At 41.8% G+C, this 16,042-nt stretch overlaps 1 protein-coding gene across 1 annotated transcript in view; it reads left to right on the top strand.

Moving 5' to 3' along the window:
* Positions 1 to 16,042, top strand: part of LOC109932140 (partitioning defective 3 homolog B) — an 851,675-nt gene that overhangs the window by 807,777 nt on the left and 27,856 nt on the right. Inside the window, exon 21 of the mRNA XM_048599077.1 lies at positions 380 to 459. Within this exon, the coding sequence (XP_048455034.1) occupies positions 380 to 459 (80 nt within the window). The remainder of the gene's footprint in view (positions 1 to 379; positions 460 to 16,042) is intronic.

Below are 16,042 nucleotides of genomic sequence, written 5' to 3'. Positions count from 1 at the left end.
TATGGACCAAATATTGGCAAATGGGTCTACATTAATTTAGGATATCTGGTCGGCATGGACGAGTTGGACCGAAATGTCTGTTTCCATGCTGTATATCCCCATGACTCTATGACTGGCTTGACTTACAGAACAAACTGATGAGTTATTGAGCTGACTGAGTTTAGTCAGCAAGATAAGTTGAGGTAGTTATGTTGGATTGGTTATTTGCAGACTAAATGCATATTTTCCTAGATTAGTAGGCTATGTTGAATTGATTAGAAGTCTGGGTGGATTTGGTTAAGTGTTTACATTTTTGGAGGAATGTCTACCCCACTTGCAAGTAATCAGCATGCATGTATGTTACGTGCTCAGATATTAATAATCAATGTATTCATTCCAGATACAAGCTCCTGTAAAAGGACCAAATGGCCGACCCCAATTTGAAGAACTGGAACATCATCAGTACACTACCCTACCAAGGTAAGATGAACTGAACCAGTAACAATTTTCTTTTAATGTGCAAAGCTACATTCCATGAGACATGAAAGCACAAAGAGCAAAAAAGTCATTTGGGCTATCAGCCCTTAAGCAAAATATCTGCATTTTGAAAACCTCAAATGAAAACGGAAAATGCTGAAAACACTCAACAGTCAAGCAGTATCTCTGGAGAGAGAAAGAGAGTTGACTGGTTAAGATTTGAACTCACTCAAAGTCCATTTACTTACACAGTGTTAAAATTGGGCCCAACATTTTAGGTGCTTGGCATTTTATCAGAATTGGAAAGAGTCAGGAGATGTAACAGGTTTTGAGAAAGTAGAGGTACAAGGAAAGGGCGAAAGAGATAGAGGGAAGGTCAGTGTCAATAGGTGTGAGGCTAGAAAAGCAATGGGGTCAGACAGCATCCGAGGAGCTGGTAAGTCAATGTTTTGGGGCAAAACCCTTCATCGGGACATCTACAATCCTTATTGTCTCCAGAGGGAAGATCAGTGATGTGATGGAAGGTAAGAGAAATTAAACGATAGAAGGGATGATAGTGCAAGGCACAATGAGCTGCTAATGGGCTGAATGGCCTCTTGCTGTGAATCTGTAAGGATCTGTGAAGATTATGAAAAAGACAATATCCAATTTCACTATAAATAAAGCGTTTCTAATCCTTTACGGCTTCTAAACAAATGGATTGTTAAAGTTCCTTTCAGTCCTCAAGAATAAGTTAAACCATTTTGTTAATTTTTCATTTTAAATAATTCCTCCTTGATCTATAGCTTTCTTTGGCATAATATTCCCAAGAGTCCAATGGCCTTGGGCCCATTATCTTTGTCTGTAATTATCCTCTTGTCATTTTGTTCCCAACCAGTTATTCATCCAACAATTTGTTGATGAGTGCATCTGTTGCTCTTTCTGGGAGACAGCATTCTAGAAGTAAAACATTCCACTAGACCTGCCTGATTTTTGGATACATTACACCACTGCTTTCAGTGATCTCTGCCCCAGTCTCCCAGTATGATGTGTAATCAGATTATCTCATCACCACAACTGATCATAGTTACCTGCATAAACTAATCAGTCTTTTTTTAATCGCAGCTATCATGTAAATCACAGAGCATTGTGTTTTTGGAAAAGTATTTAGCAAGATCTGTTCTCCAATGCAAACACCATGGGTGGGATTTTCTATGTGGGCTTCTGAATGCTAGTACTGGGCTCAAATGGTGGTCAGAAGTTCACAGTATTTGGGCACCGGTAAGTCAATGTAATTTAGCTCAGTGTGGCCAATTAATGGCCAGAGTGCAAGCTTACTGTCCAGTTAAGGGGTCTGTCAAAGCTGGAGGGCCTATCAGCTTGAAAGCAGCAGTAGGTACATTGATGGGTACATTAGTGACACTACGGGGAAATTTAGCATGGCCAATCCACCTAACCTGCACATCTTTGGACTGTGGGAGGAAACCGGGGTACCCAGAGGAAACCCACACAGACACGGGGGGAAGGCGCAAACTCCACACAGACAGTCACCCGAGGGTGGAATTGAACCCAGGTCACTGGTAGTGTGAGGCAGTAGTGCTAACCACTGAGCCACTGTGCTGTCCCATGGAATGGGCAATAGTCAATTGGAATTGGCATCGCTTTCCTGGTGCCCATATGAAGGACTCCAGCAGATTTTAGAAGAATAATTTAGATTGGCGTTGAAGAGTGAGTCCAGCCAGTTTAGCCCGCAAGCCCACCTGCTCCAAACCAGGATGGAGCATCTAATGGAACTAGGGGTTGGGAAATGTAGGCTCTTATCCCTTCATGGCAGAGTGCGGGGATCTGGGTGGAGTAGATTACAATCCCAGAAGATACTGCAGCTGTGTGAGGAGACTTATTACAAGTGAAGCATCAGTAGTTAAGGCAAAGGATGAGAGTAGTGGCTGCATATGTCTGTTACAGAAGGAACATTGATGGGCGACATGGCATTCTAATTCTAGTTCCATTGGTATATCGGGATTCCAACTTAGAATATTTCCATCTGTATCATTTGCAGCTCTGCAGCTGTATTGGAGGCAGGCCGGTTCAAAACGCAGCCAAGACTTCGCAAAGACTCTTGAGATTGAGATTTTCTTGTCACTGATGGCTCCAGTATCTCCCCACCTCAATTATTGTGCACTGACAGCAATGAGAGAAACCGAGGCAGGACTGTGTGTTTATCTACTGTTACAACCAAATTGAACCCAAACCCTATTCATTTGATGCTACCAGCTTCTGGGCCAGTACTTTTACTGACATCTCCCCCTGTATGTCTTACCAGAGTTGGCAACCGTGTTCACACTGCAGGTGAGCCATGGCTGTTTCAGCACCTAGGCAGGCAAGAAGAGGCTCTAAGCTTGCCAGATGAGTACTAGCTCCCAGTCTGCAGCTAGGAAGCTACCACCAGGGAGCTTACTATCTCCCATAGCCATCAGAACCCAGAACCCAGAGAATCCAAGTTGACTTCCAGTGACAGGGGCTAAAAGGCCTTTAACTGAGTAAATTGGCTATCCAATGTTTGAGGGCCCAGTTGCTTTCCCATCAGACTTTTAGATAAGGATAATGGTCTGTGACTGAATGCTGCTGAAGACCAGGACGAAGGCTAGTTAAAATAGAAGGGATGCAGAAAAATGCTTAGAAGGATGTTGCTGAGATTGGATGGTTTGAGTTATTAGGATAGGCTGGGACATTTTTCCCTGGAGCGTCAAGGGCTGAGGGGTGACCTTATTGAGGTTTATAAAATCATGAAGGGCATAGATAAGGGACATAGAATAACCAAGATCTGGAGGGCATGAGTTCAAGGCAAGAGGGGAAAGATTTAAAAGGGATCTGAGGGGGAACCTTTCCACACAGTGGGTGGTGGGAGCTTCCAGAGGAAGAGGTAGAGGCAGGCACGGTTACAACATTTAAAGACACAGGTGCATGAATAGGAAAGGTTTAGAGGGATGTGGGCAGGCAAACTGGACTAGTTAAGTTTGGAATACCTGGTCGGCATGGACGAGTTGGACCAAAGCGATCTGTTTCCGTGTTGGATGACTCTAAGACTCTAATGGTGTGAAATTCCCCATCAGCCTTTGTTCTTGGTGCCAGAACACCTACGGGATTCAGAGAGGAACTTTTGAATACTTATCTCGTTATCAAGAACTAGACATAGCATGGCTCAGTTGGTCAGCATTGCTGCCTCTGAGTCAGCAGGTTGTGTGTTCATGCCCCACGCAAGACCTGTCCACCAAAATGTTAGACTGAGACTCCCAGTGCAATACTGAGAGTGCGCCGTACCTGATGGAGGTGCCAGCTGGCCTCTTGCGCTATTCAGAAGAAGTGCAGTGGATTTCTCCCTGGTGTCCCTAGCAGCTCAGACCTAGGCAATCAATCAGCATCACTAAAACAGCTGATCAGTCCGCTATCACGTTGCTGGGAGATTCTGCTACTATGTTTCCTATGTTACACCATCTACCACACTTCAAAAGTAGTTCATCAGCTACAAAAAAATTTTGGGCGTGCTTTGATTGAGAAATGTCTGGGTATAGTCTTTTTACTTTCTTTCCTTCTTTCTGTTCTTTCTTTTCCACACATTTGTGAAATTCTGAGCAATTGAACCTGTAAACAAGGCATGGTTGAAACCCAACACAATGAAAATATACCCAGTAGCATTAAAGGGAAATTAAAATGACCTTCTGAGGTCTCCAATTGCAAATCAATCCAGGCAGTGATCTTAAAAATAATCAAACTCTTTAGTTTATTTTTACTTTATAACTTTCCAAGGAAATGGAGATCTGAATGGAGAAATACATTAGAATCCTATCTTTCTGCCCTTGCACATTAGTCTAAATCTATTCCAAAGTGACTAGTCAGCAAATCATTTCTAGTTGACAGCTGTTTGGCCTCCCAAAGGGTTTGTGTGGTATTAACTTGAGTTCCATGTGATTCTTGGTACATAGTCTCAAACAGCCCATTATTTGTCGGCAATTAGATAGCTTCCTTCAGAGAGGTCATAGAACTTGTCTGAGATGTGAATATCAAAGTGTAACAAGGTAGAAGATAATCCTTGGAGCAAAAGTGCATTGAATTTGTAAGGATAATTTAGAAGGAATTTTACTTGACCTGCACATGTTGATCTCAGAATTGCTCATGGTTGTCATAGCTTAGGCGAGATGTGTTCCCATACCCTGAAAACGCACATGCACACACACATACATACACATGCTTACATTCCAGTAATTCTATACGCCAGGAAATGGGTATTTATTTAATAACTTGCAAAGAATATTCTGCGTTCAGTGTGTTAAGGGCCCAGGTTTGAAAGTTGACCTTTATAATCCAAGATCCACTATATGGCTGTGTTACAATGAGTAAATCTCAACACCATAAGTATTTTCTAAGATGGTACATATTATCGGGACATAGTATAATTGTACATTGGACCTAAACCTTTGCATGAATGTCAACAAGACATACAAGTTATCTCAGTTCAACCAACCAGACCCCAGGAACAGGTAGGATTTACTGAGCTAATCCAAGGCCGTGGTTGGTCATTGTATTTGCATCAATGTCCCAGAGCTGTGAAATAGGGTGGGTAGGATGTTGATCAAGAACCTGTCTTCCAAATGGCATCACATGGGCTTTAACGTATCAATATTCTCTGCTCCTCTCTCAATCATTTTTTTAAGTATATTTCTGTTCAAAATACTTTCCTTCCACCTTCTTCCTGTCTTCCTCAGACCCCTGCTAAAAACAAATCAGTTGTTGTATACATTTGAGGATGCTGGTGCTGCTATCTAGAGTTGACATTATTTTGTCTGAAGTGTGTATACAAGATGAGGCTTTTCAGCCCCTCGAACATGTTACATCATTCAGTTAGATAATGGCTGATTTGCATTTTAATTCCATTTGTTCTGGTTCTGTTGTTTCTGTTTCCTTTAATGCTGTTTCCAAATATAAATCTGTCAGTTGTAGATTTTGTTTTATTTTTGGTTGACAACCCTGTCCCACTGCAAAGAAAGATTTTTAGATTTGCATTGTTGTTCAAGGTGAAGAATTACATCCAGACATCACCAGTAAGCAACCAAACACAAACTTTATGGTTGTACTTTACTGGGCTTGCCTAACAACGTATAGTTTCTTTCTATTAATCTTGGAGCTTGGAATAGAAGGTACATAAGTTAGCTTTATACTATAGAATGGGAGAGGATTGACATATTGATCAAATCTGATGGAGATCACCTCCCTGTCACATACTATGCAGAGGGGTTCACTGGACTGAGCTCTGGACTCTAGTTCCATACAAGTAAATTGGTGAAATTTAGGATTCCCTGAAACACAATAGAGTGTACCACACTACTTAAAGATATACCTTTTCAATCACAAGTAAATTGCTTTGTAGCATTAGGCACATAAGAAGAGCCTTGCACTTGTACAGTATCTTTCATTACTTCAAAATATGCTAAACACTTCAGCCAATTAAGTACTTTTTAATATCATAGTTGTAATGTAGAAGCCATGACAGCCAATTTACAAACAGCAAGCTCCCCAAACAACTGAATTACCGATGAACAGGTGATCTGTTTTTTGGAGTAGGTTGATAGATTAATATTAGTTCAGGAATCTGGTGCACACTCCCCTGTTCTTCTTGGAAACAGTAGCGTGGATCCACCCAAGAATACCTGGGGGACTCAGTTCACTGCTTCATTTGTAAAACAGTGCAGCACTTCCGGCAACTCTGTCCTAGGGAAATTGGTCTAGCTCGAGTTATTCTATTGGACCTAGTGCTCTGGAGTGGGACTTCATCCCACAACATTCTGACTTGGAGATGATGATGAAGTCCAGAACACAGCTTGCTGTTAGCATTCCTTTTATAAGGACCATGTGACTACAGGTCATGTCAAAGTACTCCAAGAGTGATCGTTCTAAAGTTTTTGTTTTCCCAACCCCTATTCAAGGATGGCATGATAGGTGCTATAAGCACTGGCAATGCAATACCTTCAGGAGCTGATGATGGTTAGAGTGGAATCCTCCAATTGTTATTCTTAAGCCTGCTAGTGAACAAAAGTGAAAGCCAGTTCCTCACTTTCCAAGCAAGATTGGGGGATATCCTCCAACAGCCATTTTAATGGAGCTGTGTGCTGTGTGTTCATGAGTTATTGAGGGGCAGCAGGAACTTGCAGAGAAAGTAATGTAAGTTTTACTTTGAGCCAAGTAAATTATTATCTGTTGCACAGCTCTCACTCAAACCCAAGAAAACAGATGTTTCAAAATGGATAGACTTGTAAAAACAAAATCAGAGGCCTCTAAGCAGGGGAAGGAAATAAGCTTGTTCTTCATGGGGTTACTGAGCTTAGGGGATTTGTGATGAGATAATGTTAAACTGTGTTACGGTGTAATGCTTATCTCAGGAAATTGCAGCTAAACTTTAAGGACAGAATGCAAATTCTTTTCTTAAAAAATAACACATGCCTAAATTCATTTTTGGTGATAAAATCAACAATATTAAGCATTCAATCACCAAAAATACTTCAGATGAAAGTTACGATACTTTTTAAATGTTTAAAAACAAAGAAAACACACACAATGCTTCTATGATTGTGAGCAGCAAAGTCTGCAGCTGCACGTGTCCACATTCTTGGTTGCCCTTGTAGTTCATGACACAGGTAAAAGGAAGAAATAACTCTTCTTATACAGAGTGTCAGTATATCCCAAAGGTGTTCATTTAAGTGTAGATAAATAAACAGACACAACTGGTCTATTGAAAAGTCACAGAAGGTACTGAATTGTGATAACCAGGTGTGGAGCTGGTCTTCAGACCCGAAACTTCAGCTTTCCTGCTCCTCTGATCTTGCCTGGCCTGCTGTGTTCATCGAGCTCCATACCTTGTTATCTCAGACTCCAGCATCAGTATTTCCTACTATCTCCAGGTACTGAATTGTGATGAGTTAGAGAGGCAAACGTAATTCTTTATAGTTAAAGACCATCATGACAAAACAATAAAGGAGGAAGCATTAAAAAAGATTGCACAATTATGAGCATTTCAGCCTACAACAATTGCAATATTTTACAAAATTCAGGTCTCCTTATTTTAGAAAATGAAAATAATCGCTGTTGTACGAATTGTGGCCAATTTGTGTCCAAGAAACAGCAGCGTGATAATCCATGTTATTTTTAATCACTCAAGACTCTGGAGTGGGACTTGAACCAAGAACCTTCCAACTCAGAGAGTCTCAATAGCAGCTGAGCAGGTAGGTTTATTATGCTCATGTTGCTCATTCTAGTTGACCACAGGTTCAAGTGTACAGTGTGCTTTTAGAAAGGCTTTTGACAATGCCAAATATGCAACACCTTTAAATATGCAGGTTAGTGCTTCGTAATCCCAATCCTTCAATACCCCAATGCAAGGAAAGTCTCTGAGTCTTTTTCTTTAGAAATCCACGTTTTTCATTTCTGGAACAATATCAAATTATTTTGTTTAAATTATTGAATGCTACAGTCTGGACAATAAAAATGTATTAACTTCAACGAGAGTTGAAATAATTCCATTAATGCCAATGATTACAGCAGTTGTGGATAAGCAATGGTTGTAGATTGCTGTTCACTCGAGAAATATTCATTTAGTGCTCCATTGCCTGTGTCAGTATTGATCCTGGTAGTTGCCATTGATTACCCAGGAGAAACCTAGAAACTGCAGCATAGTGCAAAACAAAAGGTGGAGAGACTTGCATTTCCAGCATCCTTAATGACCTAAAGATGTCTTAAAGTGCTTTACAATCAATGGGACTTATGAAATGTTGTCACTGATGTAATGTAGGAAATGCTGCAGCCAGTTTATGAGCAGGAAGATCCCACAAATGTGATTGTAAGCCGATAATCTGTTTCAGTGACAAACACAAATAGAAATTTCTGGAGAAACTGTGCGGATCTGGAACTATCTGTAGAGAGAAAACAGAGTTAATGTTTTGAGTCCTTCTTCACAACCGATAGCAGCTAGGGAAAGGTGGTATTTATGCTGGTTAAGTGGGGTGGATGGGTGCCGTAAATGGATAGTTGGAGACAGAGACCAGAGAGAGACAAAGAAGGGTAGGCATAGGAATTGCTGATAGTACACTAAAGAAGAAGAGAAGCTAGATATGTGATAATGGGGACTATGAGATGTTGAAAATAGGTTGACTGAGCTGAAAGCAGCCTATTTCATGACAGGATCTGGGGTATGGGGGCAGAGAAAACACGTGGGAGAAGGTGTTTACATTCTGAAATTGTTAAACTCAGTGTTGAGTCCTGAAGGTTGTGAGGTACCAGGCAGAAAATGAGATGTTGTTCCACCAGCCTGTGTTGAGCCTCACTGGAGCACTAAAGCAGGCCTGAGAGAGGACTGTTGGAATGGAAACAGTGGTGCATTGAAGTGGCAGGCAACTGGATCTCGGAGTAATTTTTATGACAAAGTGTGAGTGTTCCACAAAGTGGTCACCCAGTCTGTGTTTTGTCTCCCCAGTGTAGAGGAGAGCATGTTGTGAGCAGCGAATGCTGTAGACTAGATTGAATGAAGCACAGGTAAATTGCAGCTTCACCTGGAATCTGTGTCTGGGGTCTTGGATAGTGATGACGGAGGAGGTAAACTGGCAAGTGTTGCACGTTCTGCAACTGCATGGGTGGGTGTGTCGGGTTGGAAGTGGAGAAGGAGTGGACCAAGGTGCCCTGGAAGGAATGGTCCCTGGAGAATGCTGACAAGGAAGCAGAGGGGAATGTGTCTGGAGGTGGCAGAAATTGTGGTTTATGATCGTTTGGATGTGGAAGCTGTGGAGATGTAAAGTGAGAACCGGGGAAACCCTACTGTTGATGCAGGAGGGAAGAGAAGGGGATGAGAGCAGAAGTGCAGGAGATGGGTCCAACACAGCTACGGACCCTGTCAACCATGGTAGTGGGGATTCCTCAGTTGTGGAAAAAGGTGGACATTTCCGAAGCCCTGGTGGAAGGTGGCATTATCAGAACAGATGTGATGGAGACGGGGGAACTGGGAGAATTGGGATGGACTCTTTACAGGAAGCAAGATGTGAGGATGTATAGACCAGGAATTGTGGAAGTCAGTGGATATATCATAATGGATCTGAGTGGTCACCCTATCCCCAGAAATGGAAACTGAGATGTTAAGGAAGGGCAGGGACCCAGGTGAAGGTGGGAGCAGGGTGGAAATTGGAAGAAAAGTTGATAAATTTTTCCAATTCTGAACGAGAGAGGGAAGCAGCACTGATGATGTCATTGATGTAACAGAGAAAGAGTTGCAGGTGGAGACTGGAATAGGACTGGAACAAGGAATGTTCCATATACCCACAAAGAGACAGACATAACTGGGGCCCATGCGGGTGCCCATAGCCACCCCTTTGACCTGAAGAAAGTGGGAGGCGTTAAAGGAGCATTTGTTCAACGTGAGGAGGGGCTCAGATGAGCAGAGGAGGGTATTAGAGGAAGGGGAATGGTTCAGGCCTACTGTCAAGGAAGAAGCAGACAGCCCTAAGACCATCCTGATGGGGCATGGACGTGCAGAGGGATTACACATCTAGAGTGAAGAGGAGGCAGCTGGTGCCTGCAAACTAGAAATTTTGAAACTGACACACGTCAGAAAAGTCGCAGATGTAAGAGGGAAGGGACTGGACAAGCGGAGTAAAAAAATCAAGTCGAGATAACAAGATGAGTTCCATTGGGCAGGAACAATCAGAAACAGTGTATCTACCCGGGCAATCCTGTTTAAGGATTTTGGGAAGAATATTGAAGCAGGCTGAGAAACAGTCACTCCGAAATCCCCAGGTGAGGTGCGGTTGGTGACAGTCACACATGCAATAGCATGATGTTCAATGGTGGTGTTATGGTCTGGGCACAAGAGGAGGTGTTGGAGAGCTGGTGCTCAGTCTCCACGCTGTAGAGATCAGTATGCCAGGCACTGGACTTGAAACGTTAATTCTGTTTTCATTCTGCAGATGCTGCCATACCTGCTGACGTTCTCCAGCAATTTGTGGGATTTTTTTTTGCTTGTTTCAGATCTCCAGCATCCGCACTTCCGTGTTTTACTTCAATTTCAGTGATGTCGGTTGCCCAGGACAGGAGGAATATCTCTCCTGTCTTCCTCAGGCTGGAGTCATGAGGTCTTTTGCCAAAAGAGAAGTGTAACCTTGGTTAAATATGACCAGCGATGACAGTGCAGCACTCCTACAGCACTGTACTGGAGTGTCAGCCTAGACTTTGTGGTCAGGCCTCTGGAATGGGATTCATAGGCAAAAGTGCTGATCAGCTGAGCCATGACTAACATGTAAACACCGTCACGCGTGCAGTCAGGATTGTACAACGTAGTGGTTGGAAATCCCAGTCAGATTAAGTGCTGCTAAATTGTACAGAGTGAATCACCGACCTGTGGCATGTTGGGAATGAAAAGAGAACATTTATCTGGGTACAAACATCCTATTATATCCTCATGACATCCCAAAGTGCTTCACAATCAGTCTACTCGTGTTTTATTTAGGTGTAGCTGATTTGCACAACAAGATTCCACAAACATGTGATTCACAACCAGTTGCAATCTCCTTTTTTTCCTCCTCTAATCAACCTGTTCAGAGACGTTATTACACATCTCTGGAACATATGAGTTTTGAACCCAGGCCTCCCTGTGTGGGTTAGGAACACTACCACTGCACCACAAGACAGCTCCTAAATGCACTTGCTGCCAGAACTTGGGATTGAACAGGGACCTTTAGATCTTCAGTCAAATGCTCTCCCAACTGAGCTATTTCAGCGATTAGATTTGGCTGGGAATGAATTTTGATCAGCAAATGAGAAGAACACCCTTGGTCTTTTCAAAACTGTCATGGGATTTCCCAAAGCCCAGCAGAACTGGTTCAGTTTAATATACCCTCTGAAAGCAACTGGTAATTCACCATTGGAACCACTTACTTGGAAGTATCCAGTGTCTTCTGATTTTCTTTGGTGTTAAACTTTGACAGGAATCTTCTTAATTAGCTAACCTTTCCAAGATAAAGTTTCAAACAAAACACAGCTGCCCTAATCTGACATTGACTTGTGAGGTGTTTACAGGATTATTTATTTAACATATATACAATCTACAGCTGCAAAAAATTAATTTTATACATAAGGATGCGTCACTCAGCATTGAGACAGGAATTTATTTTAATAATTGAGGATTCTTTTAAGTGGTTAGAGCTGTGATGAAAAACATTCGATTGAGTCAAATAGCACTGAAAATTGGCTGCTTGCATACATGCATATGCCTTTGTACAAGAACCCCCACAGTTGTGTTTTCTGTCTCCTTTCCTAAGATTTTAAAACTGCATTTTAAAAACTTGCATTTATATTGCACCTTGCAGTCTCAGGCATCTCCTTACGGCCTTATGGCCAATTGAATATGTTTTTTTTAAGTGCATTCACTGTTTCATATAGGACAGATAGCTGCCAGTTCATGTATAGCAAGCTACCAAAGACAGCAGTATGATACTGACCAAATACTGTGTTTTAGTGGTTGAGAGCTAAATATTGGTCAGGACACCAACTCTTTTTTTTCAACATGGTGCTGTCAGATTTAGGATGTTCACCTGAGACAGGACCTTTGTTTAATCTTTCATCTGAAAGATGGGATCTATGGCAGTGACAGAAACAAGGGCTAAACCCACTAAAATTAGATACTGGCTCAAAACTAGATAGAGAGAAACACAAGTTTTCCATTCTTGATGAAGTGCAAAATCCAAAACAAAGTCTGATTGTAATTTCTTGTGTTAATAGAATTATTTTAGATGACTTCTCCTCCTTGACAAATACTCGTTTGGATTAGCTAATACACATAATGAAATTTAGATGCATATCAAGACGATTTAAAAAAAAATCATGAGCACATCATTGTTTGTCTATTTTAATAATAATAATATGATTTTCAGCTACAACAACATAGTTCATATTCCTTGATTCCCTTCATATCCACTCCCACAGTAGCAGCCTACCGATTTGAAAAGACTGATATTTTCTTACTGTTTTCTGTCCTGTAACCAATCCCCTATCCCTGAAAATGTATTGCCCAAAACCAGACGAGCCTTTAGCTCATATCTTTTATGCAACACAGATCACAGGTGCTTACAGCACAGAAAGAAAGCTATTTGGCCCATCATGTCCACACCAATCAACAAAGATCTGACTGCATTAATCCCATTTTCCAGCTTTTAATCCAGGAAGCTATGGCAACACAAGTGAATATCTAAATACTGATGAAATACTATGAAAATTACTAACTCATCCACCCTTTCAGGCAGTGAGTTCCAGGTTCCCATCAACCTCGTATTTTACAACTCTGCTATTAGCCTTCTACTTCTCACCATAAATCTATGCACCTTAGTTATAGATCCCTTTTCACATGAAAAGATTTCTTTCCTATCTATCCTATTTATGCCCGTCATAATCATATGCACCTCTATCAGATCTTCCTGTCAACCTCTGCTGCTCCAAGGAAAACAACCCCAGCCTATCCAATCTTTCCTCGTAGCTCAGGCTAAATTATTGAACACGTTTTTAAAATCCAAATGTATACTTACTGCTAGCTGCATCGTTGAAACACTCCAATAGATTTGTCAGACATGATTTCCTTTTCATAAAACCACACTGACTCCGTCTAATCATATTATGATTTTCTTGGTGACCCTTTAACTGCATTTCCACCAATGGATTCCTCAGTCACATTGCAGCCACGTAACAGCATGGATCATTGCTTCTGACTTCCAAAATTATGTTTAGCCTCTAAAGTACACCTGTTTGTAGTCCTGTCCAAGGCAACATAACCAAGGTGATTACTCACTTAGTCCCTCAGTAAAACTTGAGCTAATCCAAAACACTTCTTCCCCTATTATGACTCATACCAAATTCCATTCACCCACCATCATTGCACTCTCCAGATAACCATGGCTGCTGATCCAGCTTTGATTTCTACATTTTCATCCTTGTCCTAAAGTCCTTCCATGACTGTGTTCGTCCATCTTCCCATATCCTCACCCAGTCTGGCAACTCTTCAAAATCTCTTTGCTTGTCTCCAATTCCAGTTTCTTGTGTACCTTTGATTTTTGGTGATGTTGGTTGGAAAAAGATGATTGATCAGACAATTGGCTCCTTCATTGGTGACGTACCTTCTGCTGCTTCGGCACTAATTTCTAGAATTGCTTAAACCTCTCTCCTGTCTCTCTCCCCTACAGTTTTAAGACGTCCTTAAAAACTATCTCTCTTACCAAGCCTTTGACCATCTGTCATTACTCATATACAGAGAGGTGTCAGGTTTTGTTCAATAATGATACTGTAGACTGTTTTGGGATGCTTTATGGAATTAATGGCATTATAAATGCAGATGTATGGGACACTTTTCCAAGTGACTCTAAACATTTTATGCTCCACTGTTGAAAATGTCCAGCAAAACTCTTCTGAGATACTTTGAGTTCTCAGAAAGTGAATGCTCTGCTGGAGATCATAGAATCATAGAATCCCTATAGTGTGGAAACAGGCCATTTGGCCCATTGAGTCCAGTCCGACCCTCCAAAGAACATCCCAACGAGACCCACTGCATCCCTGTAATCCTGCATTTCCCACAGCTAATCCACTTAGCATGCACATCCATGGACACTATGGGCAATTTATCGTGGCCAATCCACCTAACCTGCACATCTTTGGACTGTGGGAGGAAACCGGAGCACCCGGAGGAGACCCACGCAGACACACGGAGAATGTGCAATCGAACCCCAGTGCCTGGCACTGTGAAGCAGCAATGCTAACCAACGAACCACTGTGCTACCCAGTGGCAGTCCCTTGGAGATTAGGAAGGTCCCCAGTTCTGAACTGAGGCAGCTGATTTTTGATGTAACAGTGACAGAGGTGCTGGGTGCCTCTAGGCTAGGAAGGGGAAAGAAAGAAAAATGTGAAAGTGTATCTTGATTATCAACTAGTACCCTATACTAGAAGGGGTCACATGTTGATATTGAGTATGAGATAGAATTAGGATTAATTATGATACTTATCACAGAGGAATAGATTCCTGATGCTCTTCATAATCCACAAGGAATAGTTACTTGCGTGAGGTGCCATTGAAACACCTGGAACTGCACTACCATGTATTGAGTCACTGTCACTTGCGAGAGGAAAGGGGCATTCTTAATAATGTACCTGTGTCTTGCTGGTTACAGAAGGCAGCCAGATAGCTGCTGATGCTTTGTAGAGAGGATTCAGGGCCATTATTTTCCTCTAAGAGTGAAAGGCAAGGGCAGCAGGTCCAGGGAACCCTGGATGTCAAGGGATACCAAGAGTTTGATGAAGAAAAAGAAGGGAGTGTACATCAGGTACAATGCATTAAAAACAGGGGAGACCCTTCAAAAGTACAGAGTGTAGGAGGTTGCTTAAAAAGGGAATTAGGAGAGCAGAAGAGTGGCCACAAAACATCTCTGGCAGATAGGATCAAGAAAAACCCCAAAGCTAGTTCTAAGTATATTAAGAGTAAGAGGATTACCAGGGGAAGGGTGGGGTCAATTAAAAACCAAAGGGGAAACACCTGCGTGGACCCAGTGGACGTGGGTGATTTCATAAATGAATATTTATCATCTGTAGTCACAGAGGAAAAAGACATAGACTAAATCCAGGGATATCATTTGGGATGATGAGGTTCTATAACACATTAAAATTAATAAGCAGGAGGTATTAGACATTTTAACAGGCACAAAGATGCACAAATGCCCAGAGCCGAATGACATCCATCCCAGGCTACTATAGGAGGCTGGGGCTCCTGGCAGAGATATTTAGTACCTCTCTGGCCAGAGGTGAAGTGCTAGATGACTGGAGGATAGCAAATGTTGTTCCTTCATTCAGGAAGGACACCAGGGACAGGCTAGGTAATTACATGCCAGTTAGTCTGACATCAGTGGTAGGGAAATTATTGGAAAAAATTCTGAGGGACAGGATTAATCAAAATTTGGATTGATCAGAGATAGTCAACATGGATTTGTTAGAGGAAGATCCTGTCTGATTTAATTTAATTGAGTTTTTTTGAAAAGGTGACTAAATGTTTTGGCATACTGAATCCAAAATTGGCTTGCAAATAGGAGGCAAAGGGTAATGGTGGAAGGATGCTTTTGTGATTAGAAGCTTGTGACCATCAGTGCACCACAAGGTTCGGTGCTGGGACCCTTGTTGTTAGTTATTTACGTTAATGATTTGGATGTGAATGTATAAAGTATAATTAGTTAAGTTTGAAAATTACATGAAAAGTTGGTGGTGTTGATAGTGAGGAGGATGATCTCAGACTACAGTGTGATATTGATCAGCTAGCAAATTGAGCAGAGCAATGGCAGTTGGAATTTAATCCCAATAGGTGTGAGGTAATGAATTTTCAAAGGTCAAACAAGGGAAGGACATATACAATGGATGGTAGGTTCCTAGGGACTACTAGGGTACAAAGGGACCTTGGCGTACAAGTCCATAGATTCCCGAAGGTGTCAGCACAGGTAGACAGGGTGGTGAAGAATACAGGATACAGGATTCTTGCCTTAATGGCTGGGCA

Source organism: Rhincodon typus, chromosome 7 (assembly GCF_021869965.1).
Source record: "Rhincodon typus isolate 14 chromosome 7, sRhiTyp1.1, whole genome shotgun sequence".
Classification (NCBI taxonomy): Eukaryota; Metazoa; Chordata; class Chondrichthyes; order Orectolobiformes; family Rhincodontidae; genus Rhincodon; species Rhincodon typus.
The sequence above is the reverse complement of the archived record's forward strand: the minus strand, read 5'-3'. Positions and strand labels throughout refer to the sequence as shown.